The 16,011-nt window shown below is 34.9% G+C and overlaps 1 protein-coding gene across 1 annotated transcript in view; it reads right to left on the reverse strand.

The window, feature by feature from the left end:
• The window catches only part of ell (elongation factor RNA polymerase II), a 33,393-nt gene that overhangs the window by 15,223 nt on the left and 2,159 nt on the right, over positions 1 to 16,011 (reverse strand). The window contains exons 2-3 of the mRNA XM_026197511.1: positions 5,655 to 5,699; positions 1,345 to 1,466 (exon numbers count right to left, since the gene is read on the reverse strand). Coding sequence (XP_026053296.1) covers positions 1,345 to 1,466; positions 5,655 to 5,699 — 167 coding nt within the window. The remainder of the gene's footprint in view (positions 1 to 1,344; positions 1,467 to 5,654; positions 5,700 to 16,011) is intronic.

Below are 16,011 nucleotides of genomic sequence, written 5' to 3' on the forward strand. Positions count from 1 at the left end.
TGCGTTTTTAAGCATTGTGGTTTAAAAACAAATGATTTCAGCTAATAAAATGCAATCCGCAGTGAAAGAGAGCTCAATTCATTAGATGTGCGCGCAGTCTGAGAGGCGCATGTAGAGTTATTTTAACTCCTTTATAGGCCTTGAACCATTAAATAAGTGTCAAAATGCCCACCTTTGCAAGTATCCTATAAACACTGTTTTCACTTAAGACCTAAACTACAAACAGCCGCAGAAAGAAAACGTGTAACAGAACATTGGCAGCTCTTAAAGTGACAGCAGTCTTATATTCCTGCTGTCTGTCATTCATGTTAATCAAACAACAAAAGAGAAAATCTCTCTGCTCTTGACTCGATCACTTTTGTAACTTTAATTTTAAGAATAAATATATATTCTGTGAAGAATATGCAGTGTATTTATACGTTTGATTACAAATTCTGATTTCTACAACGTAGCATTTCTTATTTTTTCTACTGTTTTTGTCCTATTTCTTGTAGTTAGTTTCGTATTCTCTTAAAATCGCCGAGTATTTACTTGTTTTCAGCTTTTTTAGTATATATATATGGATAAGGATAGTACTAGTTTTTTGTGATATTAACACTGCTGACAAGAATAATGAAACTTCTATGGTACCAATAATGTTGATATCAAAGACCTTAAAGAGCTTTTTTTATTGCATACAATAAGCGCACTTTCATTAGGTGCAAGCGTCAGCTAAATGACAAATTGGCTAATTACGAGGCGCAACAGGCTGAACGGAGTGAAAAGTTGGATTAATTATATGAGAAAGCCAGTGAAACATTAACACGGATCTACAACAAAAGGCCAATTCAACAGAAAGGGAGCAGTAATTGCGCAACCGGTTTTAGCTCCGACATCGTAAGATTGAAAAACTGTGTCTTTCATCTCCCTGAGACGTTGAATAAAGATTGTGGCTTGAGTTAAACACTGTAAAGGGAATCTCAGAGTTCACAAGGAAACATTAGGCCTGAACTTCTGCTGACCCTTCGGGCTTCTTACGAACATTTGAAGACATTAACAGCGAGTCTGCATTAGGATTTCTTGTTTCTTCCTCATTCGGTTGGACAATTGGCCAAATTCCATTTATTCTTTCTGTTCTGGTGTTCGTCCAGTAGCGTGAACAGAGAAAGGAACAGATGGCGCTCATAAAGATGCCATGGACACAGTCACAAAGAGTTTTTAACACTCAAACATCAGATCAACTGTTTTCATGGCAACATTTCCTTTGCAAATACAAACACTTGTATAGAAGTCGTTACAGTAGCTTGAGAGGGTCGTGAATCTGTTGAAATAAATCATGTGGTTTAATGTTGCTTCTGTTCTTACCTTGTAATATACTGCTGTATGCAGTCGAAGCTGCCCTGGGGATTGTCCTTCCCCACATTGGACAGGTAGAACGTAAACGTTCGCAGCTCATTTGGATTCTCTGACTGCGGTATTGAGATTTTCTGTTGACGCAGAACAGAAGAACAGCCAATATAAGCACCGAGACAGACGAGAGAGAGATCGCCTGTTCAAAACAGCTGCTTAGTACAAAATGGCTTACACAGATTTACCTGGATTTTTTTTTTAATGAAGATTACAAAAATAAAAATACAAAAAAAATTCAATCATTCAAAAATCTAGATACTATAAGAAAATGAATAAAAATGCATAAATCTAAAATATATAAAAAGTAAAATCTCTGTACGAATAAACTAACCCTAAATATAAACAATCCCTCTCAAAATAAAACCTCTATGAATATATAAAATGAATAGCCTAAATCAAAATAAATTTAAATACACAAATCAAATACTAAAATATAAAAATGAATTTATAAATCAAATATAGATCCTCAAAACATGAATAATTACAAACAATATTAAATATATGATTCTAAATGAACAAATAACAAAATGGGTAAATTAAAAACTAAAATATATATGAATATAAATAACAATTTTAAATATCTAAAATAAATAAAAATATAAAGATAAATACAATGTATATACTGTATATTTAAATACTGTATACAAATATGGATGAATACGAGTACAATCAAAATATGCCTTAATTACAAAAACCTCAGATATAATCATTTGAAAAATAAAATGAAATATATATATATATTTCATTTGAAAAATAAAATGAAATATATATATATATATATATATATATATATATATATATATATATATATATATATATATATATATATATATATATATATATATATATATATATATATATATATATATATATATATATATATAAACCTCAAATAAATGACAAAATGAAAAAATAAGGACTAAAATATAAGTTATTAATAAATACCAAAAATATAAAACAGTAGCCGTAATCTATATATAAAATAAAAATATGACTAAACATACAAATAAACAAATCAAAATATGAATTTACTAAAATGAATAAATTAAGTTACATTACACTAAATTCCAAACGGTTTGAGATCATGGTAGATGGTGTGTGTGTGTGTGTCTGTGTGTCATCCATGAGTTTTCCTACAGTGACCAAACTGCAAAAGCATCATCTTTTAAAGATCCGCACTTGACCACTTATGACAACTGCTGTTTGTGACCCTCAGGGGTCTTCTGTAATCTCCAGCCATTAATGTGCAGCCATACAGACCAACAGCAGAACACCTGAGATGACCGCAAACAAACGAGTCTCAGACTCGCCGTCGTGAGCCAAACTACAGCCAACAACTGAACGGTGGCAGCAGCTGTCACACACACACACACACACACACACACACACACACACACACACACGGCAGTCATTTACAGCACTTTCCTGACACTTGCTTTGTGTGACTGGCCACACTGTCGGCCTTGTTAAATAAATGAAAAAATACAACATTCACTGCATCCCAGGCAGCGACAAGAGAAGTGTGAACTGGTCTAGATGTGTGAGCTCCTGCACAGTAGACAAATCTCCTTAAACTCAGCTAAAACAGACCTTTAACACCATTACAGAGTGTGTTAATTACATGACATTATATTAGTAGTATTTATATTAGTATTAGTATTTATAAGTACTCTATTCATTTTAAGTCATTATTCACTTTACATTTACATAATTATTCACATTTTTAAAAATAAGGACTAAAATATAAGATGTATATATATGTTTTCATTTTATTTTTCAAATGATTATATCTGAGGTTTTTGTAATTAAGGCATATTTTGATTGTAAATAAAACAAGTCTATTGTTATTAGCATTTTTCTTATTTCATTCTAAAAATGATCAGTTTTATCAATAAAAAATAAGACTTAATTCAAAGAATAATAGACGACAACAAGGACGCTATAAATTGAAATATTTTTAAAGTATTTATTTCTATTATTTGTTAAATTTAGTTGATCACCAAGTTCACCAGTTTAATTAATTCAAATCACACCAATTTATTCATTCAAATTCTTTATATATTTTTAATTTGATTGAAAACCGTACATTAACATTGTAAATCCTTAATAAAACCCTGTCTGGTAACGTGGCGCTCCACCGCTGTGGGTGAGCTGTCAGAGAGCGTGGCCCTGACCGAGGCGCTGGAGGACCCCTGCAGCGGGACACACTGTGCCGTGTCTCTCTCTCGCTCACAGACACACGGTTTACTCAAGGTTCCTCACACGTGTGTGTGTGTGTGGCCTGCAGGTGGCCGATTAGAAATAAACTCGCTCTGCTCAACGCTTCACTTCGCTCTTCACACTGCCACAGCAGAGATTCAGCAAGCTCTGCCTGTCACAATCACGACTTGTATTAGCAGTTAACGCCTTTTCTATTGTTGCGTTTTATTACCCGCTTTGGCTGAAACGTCGCAGCTTTAGTCGTTAAAACTGCACTTCTAATTTCTTCATTCAGAAAGCATGAGACGGCTCCTGACTTCAGTTTGTAGATGTCTGCGCTGAGAGGAAAAAACCCACAGAAGAGAGGAAGAGCTTGAGTCACAGGCCAAAAAACATGACGCACTTCAAAGTGTGAAATCCAGTGCACTTAACAGTTAGCGCTAGTAACGTTTAGCGTGGATTACAGAGGCCAAAACTTCCGCCTCAATCCACCGGGGCAACAAACTGTGATCTGAGAAGAGACAGACTGAACTTAAAACTTCAACTTATTTATAAAAAAAAAAAAACTTAATTTATTAGTTTTAAAATTAGATTTACATTACTATTTGAAATTTTTTTGAAATATATATATTTTTTTTAAGTCTCACTAAGGATACATTTGTTTGTATTTGATTAAAAATGCAGTAAAAACACCAAGTGATTTTTATTGCGATTACAATTTCTTTTCAATTAAATAATTTTCAATTATTTACTTTTAAATAAAATGTATAATACTGTATAAACTATTAAATTTACTCAACTTTATTTGTAATTACTTTATTAAATGTACACGATTTTTGAACATTTGGGGGCAGTATTTTGTTTTTAAAAATTTTGTGCTCACCAAGGCTCTGCATTTATTTGATTTTGCAGTAAAAACGGTAACATTATAAAATATTATTACCTTTTTATTTTTAATTAAAAGAATAACAGAATTTCTGGTCCACTAAAGAAAGAAACGTCGTTTTGAAAGACATGAGGCGAGTACCGTATTTTCAGGACTATAAGTCGCATTTTTTTCATAGTTTGGCTGGACATGCGACTTATAGTCAGGTGCGACTTATTTATCAAAATTAATTTGACATGAACCAGGAGAAATGAACCAAGAGAAAACATTACCGTCTCCAGTCATGAGAAGGCGCTCTATGCTGCTCAGTGCTCCTGTAGTCTACCCCTAATAAACAGAGCGCCCTAATGTTTTCTCTTGATTCTTGGTCCTAAATAAATGCGACTTATAGTCCAGTGTGACTTATGTTTTTTTCCTTATGACGTATTTTTCGACTGATACTCAGGTGCGACTTATAGTCCGAAAAATACGGATAATGACAGATTCTTAATTTTACTGGCTGGAAGATTTGGAAACATCCACCATAAACGTCACCTCTCCAAATCAGAGAACATGGTGGTTTTATTTGGCTGCTTGTATCAACTGCGGCCGTGTGTCTGCATGTTTACAGAAGATGTGTGCAGGAGAACTTTAAATGGCTCCGAGGCAGAAAAACCGCATTCTTCAACATGAGATGCAGATAAAAGCAGAATGAACATTTCTTGGGCTGTTCACTGTCAGGTCTGAGCTGAGCTTGAACTCATGAAAAAACAAAACTCGAGGTACAACAACAAAGCATGTGGGTTCTGATCTCAAGCGAGGAGGAAATGTCTGATGCCAGCGTGGGGCATGTGTTTACAGCTACAGACTACGATCTTAAAGACACCTTCCTGTCTTATTCGTCCAAGAAAGTGGAGATAAAGACACACTGCAGAATCGTACTGATGACCGTCTGTGATTCGATGCTGATTTTGCAACAACGAGCAGAGGATATTGTGGTTTTTTCAGCGATGGATGACTGTGTAGCAGGAAGTCTCAGTGCTGTCGCATTAGCTTCACAACCAGGACACTTCACAAGAACTGGGGAGAGTCCCGGGTTCACGCAAGGTCTGCGGCTCCATGATGGAACAAGACAATCATCGTCTCAAGTGGTTTACAGCCACTAAACAAACATAAGTTTAAAATAAAGTTGCATACTCACCCCTTGGTTTCCTTTGAATCCTATTAATGGTTTAGACGTCAGGCCCTGCAAAAAAAAAATAAAAAGAAAATAAGAAAAAAAAAAAAATAATAATAATAATTAATCATTATTCAGAAATTAACTAAACATCATTCACATCCAAATTTATTTGTGTATATACACAAATATAATGATGTTATATTTATCTTCTCTGTCATGAATATGAACAAGTAACGTAACAATGCAATTAAAATTCTGGTATTTATCAATTAGTTCATAAGTAACAAAAATCATTTATACAAGTCATTTAAATATTACGTTTCTCAAATCATTAATATAAAACTTAATTTTTCAAACAATGCAATTAAAATAATGATATATATATATATATATATAAAATAGAAGTAATTTAAATAAGTAAAATTATCAGATCATTAATGTAAAATACTTTATATTAAATAATTTAAATTAATCATTTAAAAATATTTTATATAAGCAATGCAATTAATGACTACACGTAATCTTTTTATATATTAATGTAATTAAAACCACTGTATATCAATTAATAAGTAGGCCTAATGTATTTTTTATACATTTTATAATGTGATTAAACATTTAAATATTTGTTAATAAAATTACAGGATCTATAAATTACACTTAAATTACCATTCCTGTCAACTTAATTTTCGTATGTAACAATATTTGATATTAATAGTTAAAATTGCACTTAAATGCTTTTTATTGCATTGTATACATTGATTAATTTAAATAAAATGTATATTTAAAAACTTGTACATCTATTACCCTGACTTTAGAAGTACAGTAAATAAAAAAATAATTAAAAAAAGATTCTAGACATCAAGCACAGTTTAGGAGAAATTATAAAACGAGGAATCATAACCGGATTTATGTTTTATGCATTTCAAGTTAACAAGCATTGGCATTTCCATTAGTCAAAGCAGTTTAAATTTACAAGACGCTCTCAGATACTTCAAGAAGGGATCAAGCACCAATAAACACGTGAAGACTGTTTGATCAACACTATTTCTATGCAGCAGAAACCTCTACACCCCCGAAACCACGTCTGGCATTTCAGATGTCAAACACAGGACGCACAAGTGCAATAAGAGGACGCTTTACAAGTAATTCCCCGCTTGAGCCATGTGGTCTGTTTCCCAATATAAAGAGCTTTAGATCAGGCAAGAGCAGCTTCAGCAGGCTCTCGAAAGACTGGAGAATGTGCCAAGAAAACCAACAAAAACACCACAATCAAGTCAACAAACCAGACCCATGGCACTCCGTAAAGTCTAGTCGATGACATTTATAGAGAGTGTTCTGGGACAATTACGCACACGAGTAAACTACGTCGACTACATGCCCTTGAGTAACACAGACTACTTCAATATGAAAGGTTCAACTCCGGCTATCATTGTCTAAAGCTATCATGCCACCTACAACCCACTTCAGACTAAAACATGCATCTTTTATGGACAAGCATTCATCGACTTCAAAGCGGTTTCAGTAAACAAGCTAGGTTCATCTCGGGTTGACGGATAAATCGGAGTGCGAGGCACTTATTACATTAATGTCAGGCCGGAAAAGCATCCAATCAGCCAATCAAACGACTGAATCTCAAACAAGGTGCTTTGGTGTTAATTAGCGAGTCAGATGAGCTGGAAAGCGTCTGGCTGGATGAATCATACTGAAGTTCAGAGAGAACGAGAGAGAGAAAGAGGAAAAGAAAAAAAAAAAAGAATGAGAAGATCTGGTCTGGTTAGTTGCACCAGTCACCGAGGACTCGTTTTTCGGAAGGAAGAGTTTCGCAAACCACTGAGTGTAAACAAAACGTGTCGCACTTCCTTCCTCGGATAATGACGTTGAGGGGAAAAAAGGAAACCGTAAAGAAAAGCGGAAGATTGTATCAGCGGGGAGGACAGGTGGTGTTTTGGAGAGACGTCAGCCAAGCAGATCCCACCAGACTAGCATCGCAACTACGCATAATTAAGGTTTAGGGTTTGTTTAAAGAGGTTGTCAGAGCCTAAATTTACACTATTTACTTTAACGTGCACTGCTAGAGGTGAACAATCACAATATTGCCTAGTTCATTTTGCTTTAACTAAGGTCTTTATGATATTTTTTTATACCATATACACATTTTATAATTCTTATCAAGTGTCAATATCCTAAAAAAAAAAAAAACTAGCCTAAATTTTATGTAAACAAATAATGTTCACAAGGTTACTCACCAAATCCACTTATTTTGACATAATTGTATGGTTTTCAACCACTGAAGCACAACTGGTGAGCTGTTTAAAGTGGCTCATCGTCAACAAGCAACCTTTTCAACTATAGCCTAGTCCATTGCACTGTTTCTGCAGCATAACTCCAGGTATTTGTCGCCGCATTCTCAGATTATGAACAATAAAGAAGGGAAAAGTTACTTCCAAAATGAAGCCGCAATATCTTCTCAGGTAAAAGTTATTAGAACTGTGTCTGGGGACAAGCTGGCCATCACACTCTGCTCTGACCTGATCAGTCCGTTTGTATCCTATTATTTGATTCACTCTGGACACTTATGACAGAAAAGCTTAACCATCACGAAGATCTCGTCTTCAGAAAAGATTATTTTATTTGCTTCCATCAGAAACAGCACATTTTAAAAAAATGGGCTGTTGTTCCCACTACATTGCATTGTTATACTTCATAAAAGCTTTACCCGCCAACTAGCAACTGACACTGTTACATATACTCACCAATGCAGATTTTTACTCTGATTTGGCGCTTGGAAAATGTTAATTTTAGGGCTCTGGCTACATACATCGTATTAAGAAATCAAATGTACAAAAACACTGCATATTCTTCCCCGTGTAAATTAAATGTTTCTTATTAAAAGTTACAAAAGTGATTCAGTCAAAAGCAGTGAGAGATTGTCGCTTTCGTTGTTTGATTAACAGGAATGACAGACTGCTGTCATTATAAGAGCTGCCCGGATCAAATGTTACACATTTTCTCTGTTGACTGTTCCCTTTAACTTAAGACCTAAACTACAGTGTTTACAAGGATACTTGCAAAGGTGGGCTTTTTGACACATATACCAGTGTACGTATTTAATGGTTATTCAATGGTAAAGCAGCAAAAACAAGTTTCTACATACGCCTCTCTGACAGCGCTCAGAATCTGTCTCTCAGACAGCGTGAGCATAAAATGAAAGGAGTTTAAAATCACGATTTTGACACACGTTGACTGATCTGTTAACATCAGCACAGGAAAAAAAACTATGCACTGCATACGCACCACAGATGTATGGAGTGTGAACCTGGCGTTACGTCTGTATGCCTGGTCTGTTCTGTTCTCACTGCAACCTACTTTAGTATATTTCGTGATGACTTACTACATAGTATGTTTCAGGCTTTCAAATCAACTAAAAAGGTCATCTTAAATCAGATAATGAACCTTTTTGTAAAATAACAGCATCTCTACAATTTAGCTCAAGATTTTCACCCTTATCTCATCGAGAACATTCATAAATCAACATGACTTGGGCAACAGGAGGCACAAAGCAGGTAATGCAAAAAAAGGCAAAACTGGTCACCATCTCATCCTATCCCAGCTGAAATTTTAAGACTGCAGTAGCATGTTATCATGGTTCATTTCAAATAGTACAGATGCAGTGATGCACTGTGTTCAGTCAACAGGGTTCTGGCTCTCATCAGGAAATGAATAAATCATCCCTTTGATTCCATCTGCGACTGAGATAGGCACACATAATGGAGACATTACACCGCCAGTACAGGCTTTGTACGTCAAAATCCAATGCTACGGTAATTATCGGCATCTGTACATTCACAGAAGACAGGACACAGGAAATTTGTACTTCATGTATATTCTACACACACAAAGCCCAGTTGTTTAGGTTTAGAATAATACATCAATGTAGGTTCTTATGAACTGCAACAGAGGATAATTAGGTCTAGTTGAGAAGACTGAAGGATTTATTACTTCAGGGCTCAACAATATGGACGAGCCGATGGCCAGTGAGAGAGCATTTCAGGTCAGTTGATTAAAATTAAATATGGTGGCTACCCTGCAAAATGTAATTCCATTATAAAGTGATCAGTAATGATTTCAGCAAGTGTTTTATGAAGTGTAGTCTTCATAGAAGCTGTAAAAATGAGCTGGTATTGTACTATACAAATTTACAATTTTTACTTCATTAATTAAGAGAACATTCTATTAATGCATTCTGTGACAATTAAAATAATTAAAAATCTAAGGGGAAGGTAAGAAAAATCTGAACTAAAGAAAAAAAAAAAAAAAAGTTCAGGCCTGTAGTTCTCTTTTTCCAATAGAAAATAAGTTAGAGATAAACATGACGATCCACATCAGATCTCAACAGAAGCGGTTTAAATACAGGCATCAAACCGAGCCAATCACTCTCTACAGCCCTAAAAAGAGTGCAGCCCTCAGCCTGTTCATTTGAATGGGCTGCTGACATGTCACTATTCTCTGGGACACGAGCCCAGAATGTTCCACAGCGCTAACCTTGGGACAGAGGGTGGCTCCGGACCAACACTCACAGTAGGAACCCCAGCGGATCACACAACGCAGATCTAGGCAGAGCGCTGGCACTAATTTTGGACGACGCAAGATATGCACAATGCACAGATATGGAAATTTTGACCTCGACCAAAATCATTTAAGTGATATGATGACCAGTACAATACAATACAAAGGAGTTGGCAGTAAGCAGGATATTTAAGAATTATATACATTTTTTCTCTCAAATGTGTTTTTTAGACTTATCTTCAATATATAGGCCTATTTTCTTTTAGATTTAGGGTATGTTTACATGACAACAGTGAGAGTTTTTCCTTTGCATTTTTTGAAAATTCCTGAATTACGACGACAACTGCCTCAAAAAAAAAAAAAAAAAGGTGCAAAAAAAAACCCCACTACCTTCTGCATGCCAGGCCAGTAGATGGCAATGTCACTTTGTAAAGAAACACTACACACCTGCACACATATACCTATAGCCCAGACACGTAATTCACAAAATCACATGACATCCTTTCCGCAAACTCACGTTTTTTTTGTTTATGCAGAGACACTTTGAAATTTGTTTATGCCTAAACTATTTTGATTTCTGGCCACCAAAAAGGCACTTGTTGTAAACAAATGGCCCAAAAGTTTTCTGTTTTAGTTGACAATTGTGTTGTCTGATCTATATTTATAGTACCAGTCACCATATCACTTGTTGACCATAAACAACAACAACAGTTGCGGTGTGTAATAAGCTAAATATTTATAAATTATGTTTGTCATCAAATAGATTGGTTCTTTAAAATTAGAGTAGGAATGCACCAAAATTGCTAAATAAATCAAAAACCTGTTTGTAATGAGCATAAGTTTCCTTCGTTTTCAGATTTTAAAATGAGAAAAATCTGGACCTTGGAACTGCAATATACAGATAACATCATAGTCAGGACTGAAATGGTTTAACAGCAATTTTAGGCTTACAATCTAAAACTGTCAAAAGGTCAAAATGAAACCTCAACACAAAGTGCAACGGTCTCATGACAGCCTGACATTTCAGAGTCATATTTGGCACTAATTCTGGTTTACCAAGCCCTAGTTCCAGCACTGAAAAACGTAGTATCAGCATTCCTTAAATATCCATGCCACAGTGACTGACCTCCACGTGGATCCAGTCACAATCTGGTCCATCTACTGCAGTCAGGTTGTGCAACAAGGTTTGCGATCAATGTTGTCTCAATGTATCCTCAAGTCTAAATGGACAAATAACTACTTGACTGGTTTGTTCTGAGTTCATGTTATCAAATGTCATGGTTATGTCACCATAAAGTCTTGCGAATTGCGATTTTTCTGATAAAATCAAAACTACAACATAAAATGATTTAATGGTGTTATAATATCATATACTGTAGAATAACAAATCTTCATTAGGGGTGTGCTAGGGCTGCACGATTAATTAAAATGGAATTGAAATCACGATCCGACAGAAGCTTCGATTGTCATGCGCAGTGAAGCACAGTTCTGTGATCCACAGTAAATCTCCATCTGAAGGCAAGGGGGCGCTCTAGCACTGAAAATCCACATTGGCTCTGAAAGAAACCCAGGAAGTGCCTATAGCGGTAGCTGGATAAACAGAAGATTTAGCTGCTTTCATTGATTCAGCATAACTAATAAACACACGACTTATGACTATATATGGTTTATCGGAGTTCTCATTATTTTATATTAAAGTATATTGATAATGCAATGCCTTTATCACTGCTAAGAATTCTATGAAATGTTGCATGCTTTATGTAAGAAGCTACATCATATGACAGAAGGATTTATTTCAAACACTCGCCTGACATTATGAAGTGAGTTTGGAGTAAAAATGCTTTTAAATGTGGTATTTTTTTATTACATGCTTTCAGATGAAGCAGCATTTATTACACAGAGCCGTAGTTCACTGAAAAGCTTTTTGTGTCAATGAACTATGGCTCTTTGTACTAAATGCTGCTCCATCTGAAAGCACGTGATGACGATTCACTGCTGATTACAGAACCGGCTTTACTGAAAAAATGCTAATGACAAAATCGCATTCGATTAATCATGCAGCCCTAGGGTGTGCTAACTCAAACAGCTCACAAAACACTGAAACCGTAATTACTTAAATACATTAAATCCTGCTGCATATTAAGTAAGTAATGAATATTAAGTAATTAAACAGAAGATCCGTGTTTGAACAATTAAAATGAATTGTCGGAGCGAAGCGATTCACTAAAAGTTGCTACACTACTAAAAAAAAATTATATTCGGTGACTATTTAAAGGTGCTATTTGTATGATTGACACCGAGTGGTTGAACTAGGTATTGCAGTCCAAATTCAAAATATTGGAGTTTATTTTTATTTTTTCCACCAGGAGCCTCTTGCCAGATTAATGACACAAACAGGAATGAGCACACTTGAGAATTAATTAAATGAAATGTACTGTTTTCCACCAACTGGCAACCAGAGGTGCAGAAATACATTTGGGGAAACTGGCAGTAGACGGGTTTCATAAACCAAAACGGAGACCAACGTTCCGGCCCGGAAACACATTTTCAAAGAAGAATAACCGACTATCGTTTTCAGATAAACAAGTATGTTAACTTAGCATGTTTCTTAAATATCTGCAAACATAGTCAAAATCTGACATGCAGCAACTTTAAAGTCACAGCTTAAAAGTTCACACACCCAAAAAAAATCATTTACATTAAATATAAGTAAATGGTGACCACAACCATCAAAGAGGAGCTCAGACATTCTGCTTAACTTCATCTTTGACGTTTAACAAAAACTCAGTCAGATGGGTGTCGAACAACATGAGGGTGAGTTTCACTTTGTTTGAGATGAACTATGCCTTTTAAACTACCTGTGGACGTGTCATAGCACCAGGCTTGGCACCGGTCAGATAAAGCTACAGCTTTAGCAACAAATCAATGGCAGTCACCTGTGGAGCTGCACAGAAATGCAAACTAAGAGGAAGGCGAAGACGCCGATGCTTGTGCTTCTCCCTCCGGTGTCACACAAGCCATTACGTAGGTCGATAACCCCAAACACCAAATGCAGGGGCAAAACACCCAGCATGTAATGTAGTTTACCCATCAAGAAAGGGTAGATAAACATCCTCCCAAGATCATTATGGCCCTTTAATGAGTGTTTGTGCAGCCTGCTGACTGAAGCCATCTGTACACTACATGCTAGTCTCCAGAGGAGCAGAACGTAGAAACTGGCACGGCCGACCTGTAATCCAAGAACAACCTCTGAACTACTTCAACTATTGACTCCTTAAAACTCTGCGCCAGGAGTCGGACTTTCTTTTGAGAGCAGACCGAGTCCAACTGGATTCTCTCTTACATGTCAGTTTGATAGCAATGCGGCTTATCTTATGGAAGCTCGTTTCCACCGCGGAATAAAACACTGAAAAAAAGGATTTATGACTTTTCATTTCACAGTTCAGACTTCCCCAGAATTGCAAGCCATAAACTTAGAGCGGTCATATTTAGAACCTCACAGTTCTAAGAAAATAAAAAAGGCAGAATTGAGAAATATAAACTCAGAATTAAAAAAAAAAAAACTGAATTCTTAAAAAAAAAAAAAAAAATTTGAATTGTGATAAAAAAATTTTTTTTTTTTAAAAGTTTCTCTAAAGATTCTGACATTTTCCTTAATTTTAAATTTACATCTCGCAATTCTGTTTTTCTTTCCACTGTGGAATTTAAACAACAAAAACAAGGAAAGTAATTGTGACTTAACGTCCCCACATTTGCAAGTTTTGGCACTTTTCTAGCGACACATTTCGACCGTTTCAGCATCCATATCTCATGCACACAATGTGATAAACTACAACAGGTGAACATGTCAGCAGCACGGACTCACTTCACTGTGACCAACAAAAATAAATATTAAATTAAATCCTGGAGTAGATTTGTGTCTAATTTGTTTGGCTGAAACTTTGTGAAGTGGCTTGTTGGCAAAGGACTTTACCACAAATGGTTTAAATGTATCATCGGAGAAAACACTTTAAACTGCACAAAGTTCAATTATCCAATTATGCAAATTTAAGTACCAAAACATTTGTACTTCACTTTCAATTATAAAAAAATAAAATAAAAACTCAAGTGCGTGAAGTTTATAAAAAAAATCTAATTCGAATTTATCGAATTTTCTTAGTAATGTATGCTGTTGCAATTACATATCTCAAAGGGACATTTCACCCAAAAACTGAAGTTCTGCTTCCCCCTAATGTTGTTAAAAATTCAAATAAAAACGCGTATGACTTCCCAGCATTTCCATTTCCATGTGAACTATTCCTTTAAATCTCTATAGAAACGATCTTTGCTTGCTGGGTGACAAACCTCTGCTGGATAAAACAAAACCTTCGGACTCAAAGTTACAACAAACAGAAAAAGGAACCATGTGCAATAAACCAAGATGCCACAATGCATTTCCCCATTGACATACAAACAACAAGGCGGCCCAGTAATACGGCTGACCTATTTATCTGCAGAGCCAAGTCATTCTGACTACCAGTGTTTTTCTCTCTCAAACAAGCATCAAGAATAGAAGAGGTGAAGCCCAGCTCTCATCCAAATACAGCATTCACCAGATGACCAAGCGACCGACACAACCTCTACGTTTTGTTGTTTTCTTCAAGAAGCTAAAGTGCAGATGTGAGGCAAGCTGGTCATCTACGGCTGAAGTGAAAGTCAAGTGCACAACAATGGTTCCTTCCGGTCAGAATTAGACTGAATTAAGCAGAAGTTTCCTGAGCTGCAGACTTTTTTAACGACACAGCAAATCATGCAACCTAATGAGAAGACATAAGGAGGTCAAAATTCTGATTTTCACTTGGGATGCACTGACACTAAAAGTCTGGCAAATAAAGCTAAATACTTTTACATATTTTAACAAAAAATGTACTATATTAAAATTCTAATATAATTGTCTAAAATTAAATACTAAACTAAATCAACCAAATTCATTTCAGCTGCACAGCATTCACAAAAATTACATTCGCCTTAAATTATTAGTGTTTTTAAATATTAACTTGAAGTGTTAGATTAGAGCAAATAGAATAAAAATCAGTGCACACTTAAAGAGATTGACTGACCAATACAGATTGATTAAAATCATATTTACTATTAATAACAAGAATATTATAATAAATTCAGCATTGTTATTATTATAACTTCTTTAGGAGATATGGTTGCCAAGTTTGTAAAGTTCTGTTAAAATTAATAAAAAAGAAATTTGAATTTTTCATTACACCGTGACAGAAAAAAAGTAGAATAAAGCACTTTAGTTGACAACTGTGAACTGAAATACATTTTTCAGACTAATTTAATATGATCTATAAATCAAACATATTTTTATTCATTATTTTTAAATGCATACATAATGCTAATAATAGTAATATTATTATTAATATATTTTTACAATGTCTCAGCAATATATACTTAAGGTCTAAAATTTAGACCAATACAAATAATTTCAAATAATAGTATATTAAAATAAAATTAACAAACAAATAAATAAAGAGTATATACAAACACCAAATTGTGAAAAATTAACCATGTACAACAAACATCTCGCATTAAAAAAAAAACAATAGCGTGAATTATTTTTTAAGGCTGTAAATGTTTCACGTTAACTCAATTTTCTAAAATATTATTTACAACAGTCCATTTAGGTAAAAAGGTTATGTTGTCAATCAACAGATATAGGGTTGGTGAAATCCAGTACACATTATACAACGTCAGCGCATGTGCACGTGTTACGCGACACCAGTCACGTGAGTTTAAAACACGCAATGAAGAAACGACA

The sequence above is a fragment of the Carassius auratus genome, chromosome 22, assembly GCF_003368295.1.
Source record: "Carassius auratus strain Wakin chromosome 22, ASM336829v1, whole genome shotgun sequence".
In the NCBI taxonomy this organism is placed as follows: Eukaryota; Metazoa; Chordata; class Actinopteri; order Cypriniformes; family Cyprinidae; genus Carassius; species Carassius auratus.